Raw genomic sequence first — 24,708 nt, 5'->3', positions numbered from 1 at the left:
TGGGATCAGGTGGGTTTTATTAGGTGATTGTGAGGTGGGTGGCTTTTATTTTATATTCCCATGTTGTATTTTGCTAATACTTACTTTAAAATAAAAAAATATATATATGAAAATAACTTTACATAATAAAGTAATGTTATTTTAACTCAGTTTAAACTTAGCAAATGATAAGTATTAAATAAAATAAGGAGTCTGGATTAAATGATCTTTTAGACTGGATGTGGTAGTGCATTCCTGTAATCCCAGTGACTCAGGAAACTGAGGCAGGAGGATCACAGGTTCAAAGCCAGCCTCAGCAACTTAATGAGTCTGTAAGCAACCCAGTGAGATCCTGTCTCAATAAAAAGGACTAGGGATACGGAGCTGAGGTTGTGGCTCAGTGGTAGAGCGCTTGCCTCGCATATGCGAGGCACTGGGTTTGATCCTCAGCACCACATAAAAATAAATGAACAAAATAAAGGTATTGTGTCCATCTACAACTAAAAAATATTTTTTAAAAAAAGGACTAGGGATATGGCTCAGTGATTAAGTGCACTTGAGTTCAATCCCTGGTACCAAAAGAGAAAGAAAGGAAAAGAAATGATCTAGTAGGCCCTTTTAATTCTGTCTATGATTTTCAGTCCTAGGACCTTAAATTCTCTTTCTTCTATCTGCTATTTCCTGACTTGATCTCCCTTTACCTCTCAGTACAGAGTTCTTGGGTTCTGGCCTACTCAGGATATACATGAGGTGTCACCATCCTTGAAGAACAGGTGGTTTTGTGGTAGCAGGTGGGGCTAGTCATTTGCCCAGAATGAAGTCCTGGGACTCAGAGTGCCAGAGCCTCATTCTGTCAGCAGACTTAAATTTTTGGAGCTATCCTGACAACATCTGTGTACCCTGCACAGGGTCCCTGATGGGTCTAGGTGACATTATCTCACAGCAGCTGGTGGAGAGGCGGGGTCTGCAAGAACACCAGACAGGCCGAACCCTAACCATGGTGTCCCTGGGCTGTGGCTTTGTGGTAAGTTCTGCCCACAGCAAGGCTGCACTGAACTCACTAGAGGTCTAGTTCTTTGCCATCCTGTAGTTTCCCTTGGCCTGTCACACCTAGGTCAGCCTGCAGCCCTCATAGTGTCTCAGTGTATGCTTCCCCTGAGATTTGGTTTCTGATACTTGGGGGAAGAACATTGTGGCATAAAAATCAAGTGCCCCCTCACTGCATCCTGTGGCCCCATCTGGGGTTGACTTCCAGGCCCCTGTACTAGGAGGCTGGTACAAGGTGTTGGACCGGCTCATCCCTGGCACCACCAAGGTGGATGCGCTAAAGAAGATGTTGTTGGATCAGGTGAGTGAAGGAAAAGGGTGTTTGGAAGGCTGAGCTGGGTTAGGACATGGGGTACTCACAGAGCTTTAATTTCTCTTCCCTAGGGGGGGTTTGCCCCGTGTTTTTTAGGCTGCTTCCTCCCATTGATGGGGACACTCAATGGACTGTCAGCCCAGGATAATTGGGCCAAATTACGGAGGGTAAGTGAGTCTATGGCTAGTAGGCTGGCAACCCCAGGAAAACGTGGAGGCAGGGAGAGCAGGAGAGAGGGGAGTGTGGGGCTGGAGGTGTGCTCTTGGGACAGAAGTTTGTGTATGATATTCATGTTGGGGGGGCGTGGCAGCCACTTAGAGGTGCAAGTGTGAATTTGTTCCCTCTTTGTCTCCTCAGGATTATCCTGATGCCCTCCTCACCAACTACTATGTAAGAACTGACCCCTTCTGTCTTCCTACTCCCTTAAGTCCAGAAATGCCCTGGGATTGGGGTTCTCCTGGCATAGGAATGCCTCCCTTGGGATTACTCATTCCCCCTGCGGGCCCCATGCTCAGAGAAACACTAACTTCCAGTCTTTTCTTGTGTGCAGCAGTCAGGGCAGGGCCAGGTGAGGCAGTGAGTCTGGAAGTCCCGTCAGGGAGCCATTCAACCTTTGCCTTCTCTTTTTGTAGCTCTGGCCTGCTGTGCAGTTAGCCAACTTCTACCTAGTCCCCCTGCATTACAGGTATGACAGACTCCCACCCTACCCTTCAGGGAAGATCCATATTACCAACAATTGGAAAAAAAAATGATTCTCATTTCAACTTTCACCTCCTTTAGACCTCCACCAGTATACTTTGCTCTGGTCATAACTCTTCAGACTTCCAAGCATTTTATTCATAACCTTTGGCCCTTTACAGAAACTGTTCCAGAGTGTCCCCCACTGACCTTCTATCATCTCGCTATGGAGGATCCTGCTTCTACAACTCTTGTCTCCATCCCACCTGAGCTCTCCACCTTTGATGGCATATCTGCAGAGACAGTGCCTCACTGGGGTGCTGCATCCTAGGTTAGACAGAAAGGTAGACCTAAAGGCTTTGTCAGGTTAGTTTACTGCAAAGCATTATTTTGCTTTAATAATAAAGGTCATTGCTGAGAGACAATAAAAAATAGTGTGGAACTCAAAATGAGCTGTTAAAAATGCTTGCAGGTGAGGTATCTTGGAAACAGAAAAACTCTGAAACTCTTCTGAGAAGACATGGTCAAATTTTCCATGAATAGCATAGCTAAAGGAATATCTACTTACAAACCAATTCCTAAATATAAATGTCCTTTGCAGCAGTCTTTGAAACTAGAGCAAAGTCAAGTTAAAATAAAGAAGGTCCTAGTGACTGGGAAGGCTGAGGCAGGAGGGTTGCAAGCTTGAGGCCAGCCTGGGCAACTTAATAAGACCCTGTCTCAAAATAAAAAAAAAAATTAAAAGGCTGGTGATGTAGCTTAGTAGTAGAGCATTTGGCTAGTGTGCATAAGGGTTTGATCCCTGACACTACAAAAAGCAAACAAGAAAAGGTTCTATTTTATACACAGGAAGCAAATTTTTTGGAAGGTGGAATCTCCTCAGTTGGTACAAGATGGACAGATAAATGTATTTAGAAGGGGCCTGGACAGGTTATGAATAACTGACTTGTGCCTGACAAGAACTGCTGGGTTCTTAACTGTTGAGACCTTCATCTGGAATTCAGGGCCCTGGGAGAGAATGAGAATCTGAGCTAGTTCTGGTCTGAGCCACGTAGTCCTTCCATAGGGGCTGGAGGAAGAAGACTCAAATCTGGAAATTCTCAGAATGCTGCCTCCTTTTCCTTTGCACTCTCCCTGTCCTATTCCATTGCTCCCCCTTCCATGCTTCCTAGTCTCCCTCCTCACAATGCATTCCTGTTCCTAGGTTGGCTGTTGTCCAGTGTGTTGCTGTCATTTGGAACTCCTACCTGTCGTGGAAAGCACATCAGTTCTAGCCTACCTTGCTTCATCATTGCCACCTGCAGTGATTCACCATGATCCCGGGATTGTCAGACAGTCTCCTCAAAATGGGCATATCAATGTCCATGGGGGTGGAAGTGCTGGTCAGAACTTGATGAGATGAGCAATTCTGAAATGGGACATTTCATTTTAAACTGTAAACTGCTTCTGAAAATCACTAGCCCTTTATAATACATTCATGCAATGCTTATCAACAGTACGTTCTGAGAACTATCATTAGACAATTTCATTGTCATGCAAACATTATTGAGTGTACTTACACAAACCTAGGTGGTATAGATCAGTCACTTGATGTGGCCTCTTGATACAGAGAAGAGACATGGTAAATATGAGGTGTATGAGGATTGCTACCCGTCTAACACCACATAAAGGTTTTTTTCCTAAAATAGAGAAGACTCTAAAATAATGAAAAGCCAGGTTCTGTGGTGCATTCCTGTAATCCCAACAACTCAGGAGGCTGAGGCAGGAGTTCAAAGCCAACTTCAACAAGCAATCGTGTCAAAAAATAAAAAGGGCTGGGAATGTGATTCAGTGGTTAAGCACCCCTGGGTTTAATCCCTGGTACCAAAAAGACAACAACAAGAAAAACTTTGAGTCATAAAATAATGATAAAGTAGAGTAAATACATACACCAGTAATATTGTCTTTATTATTATTATCAAGTTTTATGTGCTGCACATAAGTCATACATGCTATACTTTAAAGCAACTGGTGATGCAGTAGGTTTGTTCCCACCAGCATCACTACAAACATACGATTAATGCATTGTGCTGTGATGTTACAACAGTTACCATGTCACTAGGTGGTAGGATAGGAGTTTCCAACTCCATTACAATTTTATAGGGTCACCATTATGTATGTGGTCTATCATTGACTGAAACATTGTTTATGGCACATGACATAGTCTTATTCCCACTCATGCCAACTTTTCATTGACATGTCTGTTACTATAGCCCTTCCCAACCCTAGTGCTCTTTATTGTGCTTCAAACTCTTTATTGTGCTTCAGTAAATGTTTTAAATACATAATCTGGAATGTGCAGAGGTCAGGAGTAAGACCCAGGAGAAAACTATAAAAATAGCTATTGATGGAAAGAAACATACATCCTCCAAGTCTTCTTTTACAAATGCAAATGCTAAGGTCTGTGGAAGTGAGGTAACCTATCTAAGAATGGCAGAATAAAAACTTGAACCCAGTTTTCTTATTTCCTGCCTACTGATCTTAACTACAGGGGCAAAGGCATAATACTGCTGTTATGATTTCTGGGAGAAAAACTGGCATTTTTAAACTTCCACTTTGAAGAAACTCAGAAACAAATGGCCCAGCCAGAAATCCTCATATTTGGTGCTCAGACAGCTGTAGAATTTAGATTCCAGGGCTGTAATAAGGTCAAGAGTCCGGGGATACTTAAGTTGTGGCAGGCCGCCTATAGTGTTGGCTGAGTGCCAGCACGGGTTCTGGATTCCCCCAGTCTACAACCTGATAATGGGCTAGGGACTGGATCTGAGCATCCCAGAGTTCTGCCCCAGGCTTCTTGCCAGTTTCTTCGCGTCTAAAGACAGGGTCAGCACCATAGACAGCACCACGGCCCCACCTCCCTTCTGTGTGCCAGAGGCCAGGAACCCAGGTTAGTCTGATGTGGCGACCAGCTCTAGTCTCTGCTGTCTGTTCTAGACAGGGAGAAGGACTCGGGTCGTAGAGCAATCTTCATGGTCCAGACTTAAGGAGCCGGCTTCTCACTCTTCCAATTCTAATGCTGCTTCCAGTGCTAGCCCTAGGGACACTAAGTCAAATGTCAAGAAATGCACCGCTCTGGGGGCTCGAAACCTCTGGACTCAAAGTTGCTGTCATTGCTTCTACAATCAGTTCATGTTCTTGGCTGACGTCAGTCAGAGCTGTCCTAGCGCTATATAAAGCTGGCGGCAGTCCCGGGACAGACCCTGTGCTCCCCAAGGAGCCCTCAGTCCAGCCCGAGGGACAGAGACTGGAGCTCCGTCTTGCATCAGGCAGACACTCTCCGATAACCTGTGAGTGAAGGGAGCGACCGTCTAGATTCCCTGAGCACCAAGACTCAGTGCTCAGCCCACCAACCGCGGCCCTCCGGGAGGCGGGGAAGAAGGGAAAGGGGGGTGGAACTGGATTGGCGCAGCGGCTGGGGCTGGGAGGCAGACTTGGGGCACTGGGCAGAAGCTGGAGGGTCCTGGCGGGGATGCTGGGCATGCGCTGATAAGGGTCACACCACCTGCGGCTGTCCCAGGCGCACCTCACCCTGCGCAACCCCTGTGTCTAGGGCCGGTGGCACCATGAAGCAAGCGGGACGCGCGGCACTGCTGGTGGCGCTGCTGCTTCTGGCCCAGCTGCGTCCCGGGGGCAGCCAATGGAGCCCGGCGGCTGCAGCTGGGACCGAAGTCCAGGACCCTAGTCTTCGATGGAGCGCCGGGGTGCGGAACCAGGGTGGTGGGGCTCGCGCTCTTCTCTTGCTACTGGCAGAGCGCTTCCCGCGCCGCACTGGGCTCACCCGATGGGGATCCGGGACTGCAGGCGAGCGGCCGCGACGCGACGACCCTCCACTGTCCATCGACCTCACATTCCACCTGCTGCGGACCCTGCTGGAGCTGGCCCGGACGCAGAGTCAACGTGAGCGTGCGGAGCAAAACCGCATCATATTCGACTCTGTGGGCAAGTGAGCTGCCCAGTCCCGGACTGCGAAAACCTTGGCCCCTTCCCCCACCCCGAGGCTGAAAGGAGCGCGACCGGAACTAACCTAGTCCGGCGATGCAGAGTGGCCCAGAGACGCTCTGAGCACCTCTGCTTGTCTATTTTTTAATAAAAGTGCTTAAGAGCCTTTGACTCCTGTCGTTGGGGCTCGGGCAAGCACAGCAGGGAATCCGTGGGAGAGGCAGGAGAGGCCCCAATCTTGATGGGGAGAAGGTCAGGGAGAACTGTTTTCAGTCAAGTCTCTAGGGATCCCATTACTTCCCCCTCTCCCAAATTTCTAAATTCAGAAGTCCCGAAACCGCCACGCTACCCTCGACCCTCTCCCCAGGTCATTGGGCTCTCGAGTCCGCGTCGGGCATCAGGGAGGTGCTCATATAGAGGTTCATTTCATTTTTGCCCCACAAGTGATCTCAGGCGGGGAAGGGCGCGTTGGTGGCGAGGTCGCCTCGGGAGCCCTGAATGGGGGAGTAGGCAGCGAAACGAGATACGCATCTGGGACGCAAAATTCCTTTATTGGGGCCTTCCCCTGGCGCCTGGCGCCCAAGTGGGTGGCGGCGGTGGTCTCTGTGCAGATACTCCAGGACGCTGGCGCCAGGTTCCGTGCGCGTGGGCTCTCGACCAGGGATCGGGTCAGTGCAGCCCTGTGCCAGGCAAAGAAAGCTCGATGGGCGGGTGTCTCAAAGAACAATGGTAGCCCCGAAGCTCGGCTCACTGCCTTTCGCCAGTCACCGGGTTTCTTGCAAACTCAACCCGATCGCGTAGAGCCCCAGAATGAAAGGGGGGAAAGAGCGTTATTTTCTGCACGCTAGGGGGCGCTCTTTCGTAGCTCTGGGATTAGATGGCACTTTATTGGGGGCTGTCGGTGAGCCCTGATGTGGCTGGGAAGGCAATCACCCGAGGACGGAACATGAGAGTGCCAGCCAGACCACTCACCAAGCCCCTCTGCGCCACTCTCACCTTCTGACCCGTCCAGTCGCTCTTCCTCTGGTCCTGCACTGCCCTCGTCCCCGTCCAGCGCCACCTCCTCATCCTCTTCTTCCCCAGCGGCGCCTGGGAGGAAAGAAAGCCATTGAGGTGGAGTCCTTGCTGTTCTGGAGATCATATTACTTCACCCCCATACTGAGGTTCTGGAAGTGCAGTCCCTCCTTCCCTCCCTGGCTCCCTCACCCGGCTGGAAGTCGATGGTCCTCAGCATTTCGGCCACGTGCTCCACGCTCACAGAAAATTGCTCCATGCTTTCGTAGCCTGGCTCTGGCCGTCCCGCTAGCTCCACTTTCGACATTGTCCCGACCCTGCGGTGGCCACAGCTGCTCAGCGGGCAACGCCCAGGTACCCTCAGCCCCTCCCAGTGCCAGAGGAATCCGCTCGGCCACTTCCTTTCCCTTCCCGCGGAGCCTACTTACTTATTGATCAGCTCCTTGGCCTGCTGCAGGGAAGAAAAAAGAGGGTGAGAGTAAGTGCTGGGCCAGCCCCGGCAAAGCCCAGTTTCTGATTCTTACCACAGTCCTGTAGGGTAGGTGGGAATGCATATCACAAGTCGTTTAGTGCATGTCACAAGTCGTTAGGAGAAAGCGACCGCAGAGGGAGTGACCTGGCCAGGCTCGTGGGGGCAAATAGGTACAAGAGATAAGACCTGAATTTGGGTTTCCAGGTGCCAATGCCCCCCTGACTTCAGCCACTGTGCAGGGCTGCCGCCCTCCCCCGGGGCCAACCTGCAGGTATAGTGCCATCTGCGGCTCCTCCATGGACTGGATGGCTGACTCCACCAGTTTAGAGGAAGCCTCCAGGTGATCTCCATACTGACGGATGAGGCCGCGGACGCGCTGCAGCTTCTCTTCCTGCTCCCGAGCCAGCGCTTGCAGGAGCTCGCCCTTACGCTCCTCCAGCACCGCGCACAGGGTCTCGAACCTCTGGTTTAGCAACTGCTTCTGCCTGCGGCTGTTGTCCTGAAAGACCCGGAGCATGAGGGAAGGTGTGGCTGAGACCTAGAGCTGGGAGAGCTGGATATTCGTCTGCTCCCCACTTAACGGAACTCAGAGAGAGCCAAAAATTAAAGTGACCTGACCATGGCTATACCTGAGTTAGGGGCATGGCCAGTATCCAACCCAGATCTTTTAGATAACATGACATCTCAAAGTAGCTTCCCTGGGTGCTATCTATATCCCTGACTTTGGTTTTGATTGGCGTTATTCCATTTAATTCACAAAAGAGCCAGTAAGGGACTGGGGATATAGCTCAATTGGTAGAGTGCTTGCTTTGCATGCACAAGTCCCTGGGTTCAATCCCCAGCACCACTTAAAAAAAAAAAAAAAAAAAAAAAAAGACCCAGTGAAACAGCCAGTATATCATTATCATCATCACTATTTTATGCAATTAAAAACAAAACCAAAGCACAGATAAGTTAAATAACTGGGCCAAAGTCACAGAGCTAGTGAGCAGCAGATCTGGGATTCAATCCAGCAGCCTAAGCACACTCCACCACTTCCAGGAGCCCAGAATCTGTCTTGCCAATTTGACTAGCTATCAGAGAGGAAAAACTATCTTTGGAGCTTGGGGTCTCCAGGCCAGCCACTTTCCGTCCTCTCCTCCCTCCCTAGCCCAGGCTCACCTCAATGGTCTGGCACACCTCCTCCATCTGTGTGATCACTGCTTGCACACGGTCGTTTCCTGCCACCAGCATTGCAATGCCATCGCTGAGCTCACTCTACCACACACAAGGGTCAGCTCTTAGAGCTGGAGAACCTGTCCTGCAGTCATATCCCTGTCACCCCCAGTCAGTGCTGCCTAGAAGACTGAACTCTCTACATCAAAGATCTAGGAGGCTTGAAACTATTTAAGAAGTATGGAGACACATTCTATGAAATCTGGAAGAAGGTAGAGAGGAGAGTCCCACCACCAAATGAAAAAGGAATAAACATTCTCCTAATATTGCCATGTACCAGGCACTGACTTGGTGCTTAATCTGTAGATTTATGTCTTCCATTAGTTCTGAAAAAAATTCTGTGATATCCATTCAGATAATATTGCCTCTTCTCTAGTCTCTTTATTATCTCATCCTGAGAATCTGATAAGATTTATGCTAAGCCTTCTCATCCTCAACCTTCTCACCTCCCAGTGCTACATTATAGTCGTTTTTTTTCAGTCCTTTTATCATATTCACTAATTCTCTCTTCAGAGAAATTTCATTCAATTCATCCATTGAATGTTTTATTTAAATAATTGTAACTTAATTTATAAAAGCTCTATTTGGTGAGATACACTTGGTCAGATACGCTTGGTCACTTTTAATGTTCTATAATTTTGCTTTTTAAAAATATCCCATCTTTTAAAAAGCATTTATTCATAGTGACTTTCTATTCTTTAATAATTCCAACATCTCGGCCTGGGGTTGTAGTTCAGTGCCAGAGCGCTTGCCTAGCATGTGTGAGGCACTGGGTTTGATTCTCAGTACCACATATAAGATAAAGGTCCATTAACAACTAAGAAATATTTTATAAAAATAATTCCAATATCTGAATTCCTCAAGTGTCTGAATTATAATTTTTGTTTCTGCTGACTTCACTCATGGAGTACATTCTTCTGTGTATCTTCAATTTTAAACTAATATTTTGTTGATCTTAATCAACAAAACCTAAGTGCTAAATTGAGGATATTTTCCTCCAGGCAGAATTTGCATTTGCTCCTGTCAAAGGCCAGGTGGCGCAGCTGATGATGTTAGCTCCAGGGTTTCAGTTTAACCTGAGGTCTTGGGAGTCTTAGAGGCAGCTCCCCCACCTTTTAGAGATTTGAAGGCATCGCCTCTTCTGTCAAGCTCAGTGACACTGCCAGCATCGACCCTCTGGGAAATGGTGTCTTTTCTTTGCTGGCTGCCAAGGGCTCTGTTTCCATCTGGCTCTCTCCTCCTCACCTTGCTCCACTCCACTTGGAGGTTCCTTTCACTTCCTATGTGCCAACCAACCTAATTTTAAAGTTATGCTTTATGCAGAAATTAGTTGTGTGATAGGGAGGGGACCTTGAGCATATCTAGTCCACCACACTGAAATCTGTTTTCATCTATTATCTAATATTATGCTTATAACAGCTCTCAAAAGTAGGTATTTCCACTTTCTGTTTTATAATTGAGGAAAATGAGGTCCAGAGAGGTCAAGTAACTTACTCCAGGTCAAGCAGGGTCAGGCCTAGAACTGCGCCATTAGCCTGATCTGCTAGACTGCACAAGCAAGTGGAGCAAAAAGGCTGACCCTGTCCTAAGCTCCCACTCGAACTCCCCTCCCTGCTTGATACCTTCTGGCGTTTGTAAATGGTGGGCAGTGGAGCCACCTCACAGTCCTTGTGGGCACCAAAGACCTTGCAGAGAGAGCAGGTAGGCACTTCACAGCTCAAGCAGTAGATATTGATCTTCTCCTCCTCGTGTTCCTCACACATGAGGTGCTGCTCAGCCTTGGAGTGCAGTGGCCTTGAGGGGAGCGAGCAGGGTGGCAGTGAGGGTCAGGGGCCAGGGAGGTGAGCCCAGAGTGTTGAGTCTCCACTGCCATTACCTCCCTGCAGCATGTGGGTGAGTGGTTTCCATGTCAATTTGGGGAGGGGATGTGGCTAAGAGGTAGAGGCGATCTGGATCCAAGACAAGTCTCTATTCCAGGGGGAAAGACTGTCCGATAGGACAGGAGGTCATGGAGGGTTGGCAAGGTCAAGGGTCTTGCTGGTAGACTCCCAGCCCCACCCCAAGAGGAGAGGGTGAAGGAGAAGTACTACCAGGGAATCAGAGTCTGCCATCCCAGCATGATCTGGGCCAAGTCCCTCCCCTCTGTGGATCCAGGTCTCTCCTCTCTAAACTGAAGAGGCAGTTGATTGTTCCCTTCCCTCCCTTCTGGCCCTGATGGGTTCCTTGGCAGAGTCCCTGGCCCTGATCTTGTGAGAGGTGAGAGGCAAGAGTCCCTAACAGCTTACCGGGAAGACTCCTGCTTATAAATGTCTATAATGTTCTCCACTAGCAGGTTTCGCTGCAGGCCATACACACCGTGTCGATCCAGGACCACCTCATGCCTGCAAGATGGGCACCGGAAACGGCCTCCTGAAGACACAGCAGTGGAGCCCCGGGATTGCCATAGAGGGTTCGAGGCCTGTGAAGATAGGTAGCACAAGAGAACAGGACAGTGAGGGTGCAGGAACTTGGAGGAGGAAGAAAGAAGGGTCTTGGGGGCTGGGGAGTAGGACAGTGGTGGTTGGGGAGGCATTAGCTCTTTTTTACTGTGGCTGGGCTTCCCCTGGAAGCAGCTCAGGGAAAGGTGGCCCAGAAGCTGGTTTCTGGCCTTTATCTCATTACTCAGCCCAGCTCCTTGAACATCCCTGCAGCTTTGGCTAAGGCCGAGTGAGGATGAGATCTCTGCAGAGGGGCTCAGCTTAAAGCTTTGGTGGGAAGGCTGAGCCATGCAGCCAGTGTTCCCTAGACTGGGACCCTCTGGGCCATGTCTGGGGAGAGTCTCTGCAGTCTTAGGCAGGGGTGCACACAATGCAAGTGCTGAACAATGAGGCAGAGAAACTATAATTAATCAGGTCATTCTGGAAGGTCACTTCAGGCATTGGGAGTCAGGAATCCTGGTTCTTGGGCTGCCCCTAGCACTTTTTTATTTTTTTACTCTGTAAATGTGTCAAGCATTCAACCTGTGTAGTTAAAAACTAAATTGGATTATTCATTTTACATTAGATATGGAGTATGCCAAGTAGTTGCTATGTTCTGGGTTAAGTATGTGAAGAAAATGCACCCTTAGCCAGGTGAGGTGGAGCACACCTGTAATCCCAGTGACTCAGGAGGCTGAGGTGAGAGTGTGGCAAGTTGGGGCAATTTAGCAAGAACCTCAGCAATTTAATGAGATCCTATCTCAAAATAAAAAAATAGAAGGGACTAGGGATATAGCTCAGTGGTAAAGTGCCCATGGGTTTAATCCCCAGAACCAAAAGAATAATAATAATAATAATAACAACAATAACAATAACAACAATGCACCCTTGCCCTGAGGACAAGCAGACAACTTGCACCTAGTGCAAGGGGCATGACCATAGGGAAAGTAGGCTTACCAGAGAATTGCTCCATCCCGTTCTAAAAGAGAGTGCCCTGCCATGCCCACAAGAGGTGACTGGCTCAGAGCTGAGGACCAATCAAATGTTCTCCCAGAAACTTGGAATTAAGACCTGGGGACCAAGCTAGCTACATCATGTGCTACTTTGGAACCAAGAAGGCTTGTGGGTGGAGCTAAGAGTGTACACTGTGGCCATCCCAGAAAGTGTGATGGTCAGAAACTATGAATAGAGTAGGCCAGTCTACAGGAAGGAGAAAAGAATCAATCTGTGGAGAGAAGTAGAGATGAAAGACTGGCAGAGATTGCACATTGTTCCCCCATATTCACCTCTTCTTCAATAGAACCCCTGAGTTTTAGCAAGATAAGTGATATAAAGTCTGCATATCCAAGCCTCCCTTCCAGCTGGTGTGGCCAGTGACTGTGTTCTAGGAGGTAAGTAGAAATGTTTGGTGCAATTTTTAGGAAGTATCTTTAATGGGAGGTGCATGTCCTACTTTCCCTCTTCTTCCCTACTGCCTGGAATGAAGATGAGATGGGTCAAGTTGAAGCAGCTATCTTGAGCCATGAGGTAGTAGACACAGGTTGAGAATGACAACAAAATCAAGAAGCAGGGCTGGGGTTGCTCAATGGTAGAACGCTTGCCTAGCACATGTGAGGCCCTGGGTTCAATCCTTAGCACCACATAAAAATGAAATAAGGATATTGTGTCCACCTATAACTAAAAAATAAATATTAAAAAAAATCAAAATCAAGAAGCAGGTCTCTGACGACTGCCCATCCATATTTTTCCTTCTTCAAGCCACTGTTATTTCTTCTCTTTTTTTCTTCCCCTGGTACTCAGAATTAAACCCAGGGATCTCTACCACTGAACCACACACCCAGTCTTTTTTATTTATTTTTTGTATTTTCAGACAGGGTCTTGCTAAGTTGCCCAGGCTGCCCTCCAACTTGCAATCCTCCTGCCTCAGCCTCCTGAATAACTGGGATTGCAGTCACGTACCAGCATGCCTGACTTTATTTGTTTTGTTTTGGTTCTGGGGATTGAATCCAGAGCCTTGTGCTTGCCAGGCAAATGCTCTGCCACTGAGCTACACTTCAACCTGACCCTGCTGGAAGGCCATTCATTCCTAGAGAGAAATGGAGAAAATAATCACCTTTGACTTTGCATATTTAGATGTATTTCCTACAAATGTGTCCCTTGAAACTCTCTAAATCCTAACACACCACTGGAAGACCAGTTTGGAAGGACCTCTTTGGTGTGCACAGCAGCACCCCATCACACACAAGGTGTACCCAAGTCAGGAGACTTGTTTGCTCCTTCGGTGGCAAGGGTCCTAGGCAGGAAACATGGCTCCAACATGTGAAGTGGGTAGCTTAGCTTGGGGAGAGTAACTGACACGTGCTATGCATTCAACATTTTTCTTAGAATTTCTTGAGAGTCATAAGAAATTAACACTTTAGCCATCATAAGCCTGGAATTTGAGATTATCCAAGGCTGGAATTGTGCATGTGTCCTTCTCAGTAACTAGGATTATATGACTATTGTTGGGTTTGGGGAATGTGTTAAAGAGTAGAATCACAGACTTTTGTCTGCCTAATAAAATCACCTATCAATATTTAGAATCCAAGTGGGTAAAGAGGTATTGAAAGAACAATAAGGCCACAAGCTCCTGGAAAGATCTTACTCACAATTGATTTGCACATGGTGGGATATAGGGGTGCTCACTAAGTGTTGGAAGAGAGGAAAAGAGACCTCTATCTAGCCTAGAGCAAAGACAAAACTCGGGGATGTCTTCTCTTCTCCACCTCCATTCCTCCCTGTACCTGTCCTCTCCCTGGGACACAGGTGCAGGAGACTCATTACTTAACATTCTAGCATTGTTTTGAGGATTTGTATGTGTCAAGCACCGTGCCCTGGACTTTCCCGACATTATTGAATTTCATTGAATTTCATCCTGTGGAGCTTCTTATAAAGATAGTGAAAAGATGGGGCTGGGGATGTGGCTCAAGCAGTAACGCGCTCTCTTGGCATGCGCGGGGCGCTGGGTTCGATCCTCAGCACCACATAAAAAATAAAATGAAGATGTTGTGTCCACCAAAAACTGAAAAACAAATATTAAAAAACAAGATAGTAAAAAGATGAACATTCACCCATTTACCCCTACAAGAAATGTAATGACAATGACTGACAACTATTGAGGACTTACTTTATGTCAGATTTGCTCTCATATCAACTTTCTGAAGCAGGTATTACTACTAGCCCCAATTCAAAGATGGGAAAACTGTGGCCCAGAGAAGTTAGATAAACTGCATGTGGATATCAGCTAAAGGTGGCAGAGATGACATTTGAACTCAGGCACTCTGGAACTCTGAAGAATTAAATAGCTGTCCTTCACAGAGAAAAGAAATTTACAAGATGAAAATCATCTATGCAACTGTGGATTGAAGTTATTTAAGCATACTTATTTAAGTTATATAAACAGAAGATGACCCATCAAATCAAAACCTTGGGTACCGTGTTGCATGTAAGGGCAGAGATTTCAACCAGAATGACCTGCTTGTCTGTGAGAAGAAAAGGAAAGTTCTCATGGGGGAGACCACTTCCCAGGGATCTGTGCATGCCTCCATGGGAGATGGTTCACTGGATTCCCTGTGAAAAACATTCTGAGACAACATAGCCAAAATGGGACCTCAGCTACCTATTAATTCAGGTCATATCCTCTATTCACCAGAGAAGCCAAATGACTAAAAAGAGATTGCAAACTGATGACAACATCCGGCCAGCCAGACAGTTTGCATTTGAAACAGCAAAAGAAACAAGGTAAACACTCAGAGTGAGTCAAGAATTCACAGGGTTGGGCTGGGGATGTGGCTCAAGAGGTAGCTCGCTCGCCTGGCATCTGTGGGCCTGGGTTCGATCCTCAGCACCACATACAAACAAAGATGTTGTGTCTGCCGAAAACTAAAAAAAATAAATATTAAAAAATTCTCTCATTCTCTCTTAAAAAAATAAAGTGAGAGACAGAATTTTTAAATTTTTTTTAATTTTTTTTTTTTTTTTTTTTTTTAGTTTTCGGCGGACACAACATCTTTGTTTGTACGTGGTGCTGAGGATTGAACCCGGGGCCGCAGGCATGCCAGGCGAGCGCGCTACCGCTTGAGCCACATCCCCAGCCCAATCTCACTCTCACTTAAAAAAAAGAAAAATAATTCACAGGGTGCGGGGGGTCAGATAAAACAACCCCCTATTCAAAGAGGAGCCCAAAGGACAAAGGACTCCTCCAGAAGAAGAAATTCTCAAGGATCAATACAACTTCAACCTAATGTTTGTAAAGAAATGAAGAAAACTTAGTCTGTTTAATTGAAGAAGAGATCTAAGTGATGGCTGCTGGAGAGTTAAACAGAGCTAACAGAATTAAGGAGAGGAATCAAACGACATTTTTAACAGAGAATCCTCCCACATCTGGCACAGTAAAATGGATGATGCCATTAAAAGCCATATTGATTATAGCAGAAATTAAGAGAGAAAAGTAATCAGGATCCAGCCTACAACATGGACCAGCCCTGAAGATATTCTGCTAAGCGAATAAACCAGATACAAAAGGACAACTGTCGTGGAATTTATCTTATATGATGTACATAGAATAGGCAAATACTGAGATGTGGTTAAATGCCCCTGGGTTCAAGTACCCAAAAATTAAAAAAAAATTAAATTAAAAAAAATTAAAATAAAGATACAAATCTATATATACAGAATAAATTTACATGTGATTCAGTTTTTTCTTCTTGGTATTTATTGGCATTTCCCAAGTTTCTCTGTATATGCTACAAATGACTAAGTACATAAAACAAAAATTAAATAGTTTTGAAGTAATTGTTATTGAGTAGTAGTGTTGTGGGTCTCATCCTTCTCCCTTTTTTCTTTTTTATGATTTCAAAATTTTCTATGAGGATTTGGGGTGGGGTCTCCCTTAATTTAAAAAATGCAAAGCTCGGGGCTGGGGCAATAGCTCAACTGTAGAGCGCTTACCTAGCACATGTGAGGCCCTCGGTTCAATCCTCAGCACCACATACAAATGAATAAATAGAATAAAGGTATTTAAAAAAAATCCTTCCTTTAACAAAAAATGCAATGCTCAGACATGACACAAATAAAAGGGGACACTAGAATGCCATATTAACGGTGCCAACAGGACAAAAACACGTCAGGGGACACAACTAGCAAGGATATTAGTGTGAAGAGAAGATGCCACTTGTAACGGACTTGAAATCAGGGTAGACAGCAGGAGATGGTAGGTTGGAAAGAGTTTCAGGAGCAGAGGGACTGTAAGTTCATGTTACAAACAGAGGAGCATGGGGGAAGCTGGAAAGATGGGTTTATAGTGGAAAAGTTTGAACAGGGTGAGGATGTGAACTTGATTTTGTAGGCTGGGTTTCTAAGTTGGGAGTGAAAAGGTGGTAAATATTAATCAAACAGAAGTAATGTGGATAGATGAGACAGAGAGAGGCTAAAGGCAAGGATCAGCTAGGTAGCAAGTGCCATGGTCAAGGTCAGCCACACGGCTGACTAGAGGGATGGCAGCACTAGAGGGATGAGGGAGGCCAGAGATGGGATCAGTGGGAATGGTCAGTCACTTAGATTTGAGATGTTGGGGAGAGGCGGGAATTGCAAGCCAGGGTACTTGGGAAGACACTGTTGTCCCCAACACAGGTGTACTTAACTTGGGCGCCACAGACACCAAAAGATCCATGGAGTTCAGGGAGTTTATGAACTTGGGTGGGAGAAGAATTACATCTTTATTTTCATTAATCTTTAGCAGAAATGGAGCATTTCCCTCAGTGATGAATGCAGGTGCAAAACAGGAGTTTTAGCAGCACCTGTGACTTTGTCACCAACAGAAATCACAGTTGTTTTCATATCAAGTTACAATTGTTGCTGAAATCTCAAAAAACAGTTTACACTTACACTACTTCTAAGTTACAGTAGTTATTAGGCCACTGCTAAATCTCATTATTTAATGGGTTCATCAAGAAGCACATATGTCAGGGGCTGGGGTTGTGTCTCAGCGGTAGCACGCTTGCCTAGCATGCATGAGACACTGGGTTCGATTCTCAGCACCACATACAAATAAATAAAAATAAAAAGGTCCATCAACAATTAAATTTAAAAAAAAGAAGCACATAAACAATTTGGTAATTCCCAAGCCTCTTCTTCCTCCTCCTCCTCCTTTTTTTTTTTTTTTTTGTATTGGGATTAAACCCAGGGACACATTACCAGTGAGCCACATTCCAGCCTTTTTTATTTTTTATTTTGAGATAGGGTCTTGCTAAGTTGCTTATGGCCTCACTAATTTGCAGAGGCTGGCCTTGAACTTGGTGATCCTCCTATCTGAGCCTCCTGAGTTACTGGGGTTATAGGTATCTGCCACTGCACCTGCTTCCAAACCTCCTTCTTTATTGCCCTCTCTAAGATTCTGTTTAGACATTTTTTAAAATACCAGAGATTGAATTCAGGGTGCTTAACCATTGAGCCACATCCCCAGTTCTTTCTGTTTATTTTTTTGAGACAGGTTCTCACTAAGTTGCTTGGGACCTTGCTAAGTTGCTGAGGCTGGTCTCAAACTTGTGATTCTCCTGCCTCAACCTCCCGAGTTGCTGGGATGACGGGGGTGTCCCATCATACCCAGCTAGGCATTTTTCTCCTAATAGCTCCTCTTGCCCCATTAAATGTCTACACCACATTTCCACTGCTTATATACTGCATGTTTTTTTTGTGTGTGTGTGCTTTATACATAACAAGCATAAGATTGTTTTGCCTCTTTGGCAGCAATATCACCCTTGTTGAGGGTGCTTCTGCATTCTAATGCAACTGGTTTCCCATATAAACACCATATTATATATATGCATTTAAAAACATCGGTCTTGGAATGGATCCATAGATTTCGTAGACTGACGAATAGTTCCATGGCAAGAAAAAGAAATTACTCTCTGTTCTGACTATAAGTCTTTCTGTTTTCTCATCACAAATAGGAATCTTGGGCTCTAGAGTAGTGATGATAATCTCCTTACTATATCTTCATAGTCGACAGTCTGCCAACTAATTTCCAGTTAGCAAAATCTTACATTCTGCTTCTGTTTATTTTCCTATTTCAAGACAAAATATAACTGATAAGCTTTATTGTATGTATATTCTTTCCTTAAATATTACCTTTAGACAAGAGAGTCAGCCCCAGGAAGTAAAATTTTTATGTGCCAACAATGTGATGTTTAGAGGAAATTCTATCACTCTAGAAAACAGAACTCAACACTTAGATTTATGTCCCTACCCTATCTCTTTGTTTGTGTGACCGTAATCTGCTTCCTGTGTTCTCTCTCTGATCCATTCTATGTAATTCAAATGGAATTCTGTCTGCAAAGGTACTCTATAAATTATAAATCACTGTGTAAACACAAAGGAAATAGTAACAATCCTAATCTAGACCTTAATAATAAAGATCACACAGAACCACAGGGCATGAAATAACTGTTTGTTCTTCACTGTGAAGGATAAAATGGAATGGAACAGGGATGGGGGTGCAACTCAGCAGCATAGATATGCTTACCATGCATGATACCTTGGGTTTAATCCCTAACACCACCACCAATGGATTTAATTCTGGCTCTGTTCAGGCTTTAGCTGGCATCCATGCCATTAGCTGTCTCTTGTAGGCTGCATGGTGCCTTCTATTGTAGGTTCTATAACCTCTGGTAGAAATGTTCCATCCAGGAAGATCTCTGTAACTGCTACTACTTTGGGAAATCCATACTTATTTCAGAATGTTTTCCCTCTTCTCTACCTGACCAGGGAGAGGCTAATGTGGGACACAGGCCCAGGATGCAAGGCCAACCTGATGATCTGCCAGTGAGGAATGATGGACCAGGCAGGTTCTGTGAGTCAGACCTCAGAACACACTGGAGAAACTACAGGAATGTGGTGGGCAGAAGTCCAGACATTTGGAGAAAAGTTGCAAAGCCTTGGAAGAATCCAGGTTTCAGTAAAAGCTGAGCAGCAGCTTTAACAGGGATTTTGAGAAGAGGGCTAGCCATGACTGACAGAGTCTAGGGAAGAGCCCCTACCCCTTCACGGGGTGACAAACTGAGCCCTGCTACCAAACGGACCACAGACAAGCAGAAGAGGAGGCCAAGTGAGAATGCTGGGTACAAAATGGAAAATCCTTTAAAAAATCATGTTTCTTGAATTTGTGAAAGCAGATTGATAGAATTACAAGGGTTGTTAAAATCATTTTAAAATACCCTTTTAATCTAAAGATGTGTAAACAGGCTATTCTTTGTTTGTATTTTGTACTGGACATCGAACCCAGGGGCACTCTACCACTGAGCCCTTTTTATTTTATTTAAAAAAAAAATTAGATGTTGATGAACCTTTATTTTACTCATTTATTTATATGCAGTACTGAGAATCGAACCCAGTGCCTCATACATGCTAGGCAAGTGCTCTACCACTGAGACCCAACCCCAGCCCAAGCCCTTTTTATTTTGAGACAGGGTCTCACTACATTGCCTAGGCTGACCTTGAACTTAGAATCCTCCTGCCTCAGTTTCCTGTGTAGCAGGGATTGCAGGTGTATGCCACTGTGCCCAGTTAGCCTCCTGCTTTGTGTCATGTGTCAAATTGCCAATGACAGTGGTGCCAGGAGTGCTAAACCTCAGTCTAGGTTTTTGTTCCCATGAAACCAAGCTTCTTCCCTACAGAAGTTAGACCGAGAGCACTGCTAGTGGGTTAACACAACTACAAAATTTTGGTGAACCAGTTTCTCATACAAGAGACCTGCCCAAGGCAGAGCTAATAAGTCCCAGTGACCTGGGCAGCAGGTACATGGGATCCAGGAGACAGGCTGCTGGGATTTTCACCGGAGGCTTCTAACTGGTGACACCAGGTCCAGACAATTAACTGATAGCTGGAATAGGACTGGAGTGAAACTGAGGTCTCCTCTATGTCGGACCACCCTTTTCTGGAGAAAGAGGTCTCTTTGTTGCTGTTCCTCTCTGCAAGTCCCTCTGTAACAGAACCTCCTCCATAAAAGCTGCAACCTTCTTACAAGACCTTCTGCTGAGCTACCACAGGTTGCAGCTCAAACAAGTAAGTGCCCACAGTAAAGTGGGGGCAGATACAAAAATAAACTGAAGGCTTGCTTTAAAGTAGTTCAGAGGAAATAGAGTTTACAAATACAGAAACACATGGGAAGATGTTTGTGTCAAATTCCCACACCAACAGCTTTGCTGTAGTCAAAATTCTCGGTAGCTGAGTGGGTGCAAGTGCAGAGAAAGAGGGAGGGAGAAATTAGAGAGCGTTAATGTCATATTTTACTGTTTTCTGTTTCAGTTCAGAGAGAAAGAGTGATGTGTTACAGCTCTAAAGAGAAGTAGTCACATTATAATGGCAACTATGTGAAAATATGTGTGGGGATAAGGACTTGAAAGTAATATGGAAGGAGAAGGAGAAGAAAATTAGACTGGTTAAAGGGGGATTATGGCTGATTTTCTCCCAAATCCTTAATCCTGTTCAACATTTTCAACTAAATGTTTTATTCAAAGTTTTCTTCCTGGCTGTCTAGCAAACCTGATTTTATAAGGTCACATTTCCCCCCAATTCCCATTTGTTGTCCATCATAGAAGTTTTTAGCCCAGCAAAAACTGAAAACCATCTATAGGCTCTAGAGGATGGATTAGATAGACTATGGTCCAGTCATTGAAATGGAACATTAGACAGCTATTCAAGAGGAAAGCAGAGGGCTGGGGCTGGGGCTCAGTGGTGGAGCACTTGCCTAGCCTGCGTGAGGCACTGGCTTTGATCCCTGGCACCACATAAAAAAATGAATAAACAAATAAATAAAGGTATTGTATCCATCTGCAACTAAAAAAAATATTTTAAAACAAGAGGAAAGCAGAGAGCTGAATGTGTGGTTATGGAACAAGCATGGCAAAGTGAACAAGGCCATTAGTCCAGTGTAAGTATGTTTATATGTACAAACATGGACCCAAGTGTGAACATTTCTTGGAAGGATTCCCAAGAAAGTTGGTAATGGGGGGCTGGGGATGTGGCTCAAGTGGTAGCGCGCTCGCCTGGCATGCGTGCAGCCCGGGTTCGATCCTCAGCACCACATACAAACAAAGATGTTGTGTCGGCCGATAACTAAAAAATAAACATTAAAAAAATTCTCTCTCTCTCTCCCTCCCTCTCTCACTCTCTCTTTAAAAAAAAAAAAAAAAAAAAAAGAAAGTTGGTAATGGTTGCTTCTATCTGGTGAAGAGAACTGAGGGGCTGAGGTAAGTAGCAGATTCATTTTTCATGATATAAACTCCTATGGTGCTTGGAAGAAATGCACATATGAAAGTTTAAATATGGTGTACTGGTGTCACTTTCATAACTGTTAACTTTCTAGGCAATGTTCTAAAGGTTTTCTTCCTAAGTGGTTTGAAGATAGAGGAACTCAAAGTCTTATTCTTGTCGCCATACTTAGAAAACAATCTGATTATGCCTGGAGTTGTCAAAATGTGGAGGCAATGTGTGAAAAAACTAAATATGCTCATCTTTCAGACAGAGATCTGCTGAGTTCTGCCAGGAGGCATATACATAGTTGTAGCTGGGTAACTGGGTCAGCCTCCCCCAAGCCCTCCCAAATAAAGCAGCAAGGAAGGCAGATGTTCTCTGCTCTCTGTGGAGGGTTCAGGGGTGCTCTGCACTTCCAATGCTGTATACCACTCCAGATCCATAGAACCATTCCTGAGTCCTGGGAATCATGTTACTTCCCAAAGAGTCAGCACAAGTTTTGTTTGCTTGCTTGTTGGTTGTTTGGTTGTTTGGTTTTGAGCCACTGTCTTGCTGTGTTTTCCAAGCTGGCCTCGTATTCTTAGGCTCAAGCAATTCTCCCACCTCAGCCTCCCAAGTAGCTGGGACTACAGAAGCAAACCAATGTGTCCTGATATTGCATAGGGTTTGACCCAGACCATCTCCGAGTCTCTCTGGGCCCATATCAGTATTCTAGAGCTTCTTGGAACCCAAACAGTGCTCCTGTATACAGAGGATTGCCTCCAATAATGGGGGACACTTCAACTTCTTCTTGCCTCTGTATATAGATTCTTTTCATGGGTCCTACTGTCAGATAACACTGTATGATTTGTATTTTAACATGCTGGCCAGTTTTTTAGAGGACATGTTAACTTTGCAAATTTCTCTTTGATTCATATATTTCAGGTTCATTAGAAGAGAGGATGTTTCACTATAAATTCCTAAGAAAGGGTGGCAAAGTCTTTCTGCAATTCCTTCCCAGGCATCTCCTCCTGAAGAATGTTCACAGAGTTAGTTAGACCAAAGGAAATACCAAGGTGGTGGACAAGACTTGAAGCCTGGGGTGAGGGGGCATAGCATTCAGTCTAGGCCCCCAGAGAGGGAAAGGCATGGCTCTGGAGCCACATTTGAACACTCAGAATAAAAGGAGATGGGAAGGGGTCTCAACAGGAAGATAGCAGGAGAAACTTCAGGTTGGTGGACACCCAGTGGAGATGGCAACAATGTGTGATGGCCTGGTTTAGTTATTCTATTTTTTCCCCAAACATCTGCCCCAAGGAACCTAAAAGATAAGTATTTTCTTAGTTAAGTTAAAAATCACTTGGATTGGGCTGGGGTTGTGTCTCAGAGGTAGAGCACTCGCCTAGCATGCATGGGGCACTGGGTTCGATCCTCAGCTACCATATAAAAAGAAAAAATATATTGTGTCCATCTAAAATTAAAAAAATAAATTACCCAAAAAAAAAAATCACTCCACACACCTGTGATCTCAACAACTTGGGAGGCTGAGAAAAGAGGATTGCAAGTTTGAGAGCAGCCTCAGCAACTTAGGGAGGCCCTATGCAACTTAATGAGAACCTGTCTCAAAAAAATAAATAAAAATAAATGAATAAATAAAAAGGACTGTGTGTATGTGGCTCAGTGGTTAAGTGCCCCTGAGTTCAATCTCTGATACAAAAAAAAAAAAAAATCATTTGTGTTGGGGTTAGAGTGTAGCTCAATGATAGAGCATACTTGAGGCCCTGAATTCAACTCACAATATACACACACACAAAAAAAAAAAAAAAGAAAAAAAAAGAAAAAAGAAAAAGAAATAAATTACTTGTGTGCTTGGCACATTTCCTCATACTAACAATATTGAAGAATACTTATTTATGATGCTTTTATCACTGAAATGCATACTAAGCCAAATGGCTCTTATCTAGACAAGAGTTTTCATTTCATTTTCAAGGTTTTGGGTGTACACATACATCTATACACACACACACACACACACACACACACACACACAAACACACACACAAACTGCCCATCACTCTCCCCAACCTCTGATCTGTACTTGAACCTCCATTTATAAACCATTCTGGTATATGCTGCTTTTATTTTTGAAATCAGTACCAAAATGATATCTGTGACTTTGCTCAACTATGCTCTCTGACCAAAGATGAACCAAAACTGGCTGCACTTTGGGGAATTTCTTCTCTGCCTTCTGTCTGTGTGGTATGTCTTGACCACAATAGCTGTTAGCCTCTAGGCCTCTTTACTGAACAGTCTAGAAGGGTCACAGGTGTGAGCTGAAGTTGGGGATAAATCCCAGTATCCTGTCATTAGGTCAAACTTTGTTCCCCAAAACTGATGCCTTGGGCTTTACTGTAATTCTGGTGTCATTTGGGGCTTCGTCACAGGATTTATTATTTCATTCTGAATGTTTCAGCATTTCATTGATTTCTTCTCTGGAGTTTCCACAAGGATCTCGAAATCTGAAACCCCAAACTGAATGCAGAGTTTAGTGTGGCTCCCACAGTGGCCAGTGTGAGACCACCTCCACCCAGTTTGTGCTGGGCACGCTGTCCCCTGTGGATGCCAGCCTTCTAGCCACTATGGCACAGGCTATGCTTGCCAGCCTGCAGGGCAAATGCTGACTCATGCTTACTTTGGGATTCTAGGACCCCAGCTCTTCTGCTCCTCAGCCACCATGGCCCCACCCACCTCCCAGAGCACTCTGCCCAGCACCCTCTGGGGTTCCTCACCACCCCTGCCCTGAGCCCACCTGGAAGACATCATTGGCGCACTTGCGGCACAGGTTGTGCTGGCAGGGCAGGATCACCACGGGCTTGGAGAACATCTCCAGGCAGATGGGGCAGATGAGCTGCTTCTCCAGGCTGTCCATGTTGTGCGCATCCCCGAGCAGCGGCTTGAAGCCCACGGTGAAGTTCATCCCCTCAGTGCTCTGCTGGCCCTGGCTGCGGCCCTGGTCCTGGCCTTCTCTACTGCCTCTGGACCCTCCCTTGTTCACCTCAGGCTGTCTGTGGGTTCTTAGGCTCCCTTCTGGTGCTCCCTCTTAAAATAGTGCTGCTCTATCTTCTGTCCCTTCCTCGGAAACTCGTCCTGCCCTGGCTGTCTCCAGACACGTCTGCTCTTTGCTTGGTGTCCTTGCCAGGCACATGTAGCTTTATCCTTCCCTCCCTGGGCGATTCTCCTTTTGTTCCCCAAACCACTCTCGTTCACTCTGGGCAGCACTGTTTGTC

General features: G+C 45.5%; 3 protein-coding genes across 8 annotated transcripts in view; 2 read left to right on the top strand and 1 right to left on the bottom strand.

The window, feature by feature from the left end:
* Positions 1 to 3,943, top strand: part of Mpv17 (mitochondrial inner membrane protein MPV17) — a 10,504-nt gene extending 6,561 nt beyond the window's left edge. The window contains exons 3-9 of one of the 5 annotated variants that reach the window (XR_013088662.1): positions 888 to 1,003; positions 1,235 to 1,327; positions 1,411 to 1,506; positions 1,697 to 1,729; positions 1,972 to 2,024; positions 2,200 to 2,383; positions 3,222 to 3,293. Coding sequence is in view for 2 of the 5 variants with exons in the window: in XM_076833694.2 (XP_076689809.2) it covers positions 888 to 1,003; positions 1,235 to 1,327; positions 1,411 to 1,506; positions 1,697 to 1,729; positions 3,222 to 3,419 (536 nt within the window). In the remaining 3 variants the exon portion in view is untranslated. Of the gene's footprint in view, positions 1 to 887; positions 1,004 to 1,234; positions 1,328 to 1,410; positions 1,507 to 1,696; positions 1,730 to 1,971; positions 2,025 to 2,199; positions 2,384 to 3,221 lie in introns of all 5 variants that reach the window. The other 4 variants (XR_013088664.1, XR_013088663.1, XM_076833695.2 and 1 more) reach the window with 4 other exon arrangements.
* On the bottom strand, positions 3,940 to 24,708 carry Trim54 (tripartite motif containing 54). Of its 2 annotated transcripts, XM_076833693.2 has the most exons (9): positions 24,231 to 24,708; positions 10,982 to 11,154; positions 10,319 to 10,490; positions 8,643 to 8,738; positions 7,747 to 7,980; positions 7,438 to 7,460; positions 7,202 to 7,326; positions 6,992 to 7,084; positions 3,940 to 6,675 (listed from the first exon to the last, which is right to left on the bottom strand). In XM_076833693.2, the coding sequence occupies exons 1-9, from the start codon at positions 24,396 to 24,398 to the stop codon at positions 6,665 to 6,667; spliced, it is 1,095 nt and encodes a 364-aa protein (XP_076689808.1). In that variant the 5' UTR covers positions 24,399 to 24,708; the 3' UTR covers positions 3,940 to 6,664. The 2 variants fall into 2 exon arrangements, 1 of the variants encoding a protein (XP_076689808.1); XR_013088661.2 differs by lacking the exons at positions 3,940 to 6,675; positions 6,992 to 7,084 and having other exon boundaries at positions 7,250 to 7,326; positions 7,438 to 7,634.
* Ucn (urocortin) lies at positions 5,243 to 6,098 on the top strand. Its single transcript, XM_076833696.1, has 2 exons — positions 5,243 to 5,343; positions 5,607 to 6,098. Exon 2 carries the CDS (start codon positions 5,620 to 5,622, stop codon positions 6,001 to 6,003), a length of 384 nt encoding a protein of 127 aa, XP_076689811.1. The 5' UTR covers positions 5,243 to 5,343; positions 5,607 to 5,619; the 3' UTR covers positions 6,004 to 6,098.

Source organism: Callospermophilus lateralis, chromosome 14 (genome assembly GCF_048772815.1).
Source record: "Callospermophilus lateralis isolate mCalLat2 chromosome 14, mCalLat2.hap1, whole genome shotgun sequence".
Taxonomy (NCBI): Eukaryota; Metazoa; Chordata; class Mammalia; order Rodentia; family Sciuridae; genus Callospermophilus; species Callospermophilus lateralis.
Note: the sequence above shows the minus strand (reverse complement) of the source record. Positions and strands in the feature narration are given on the sequence as shown.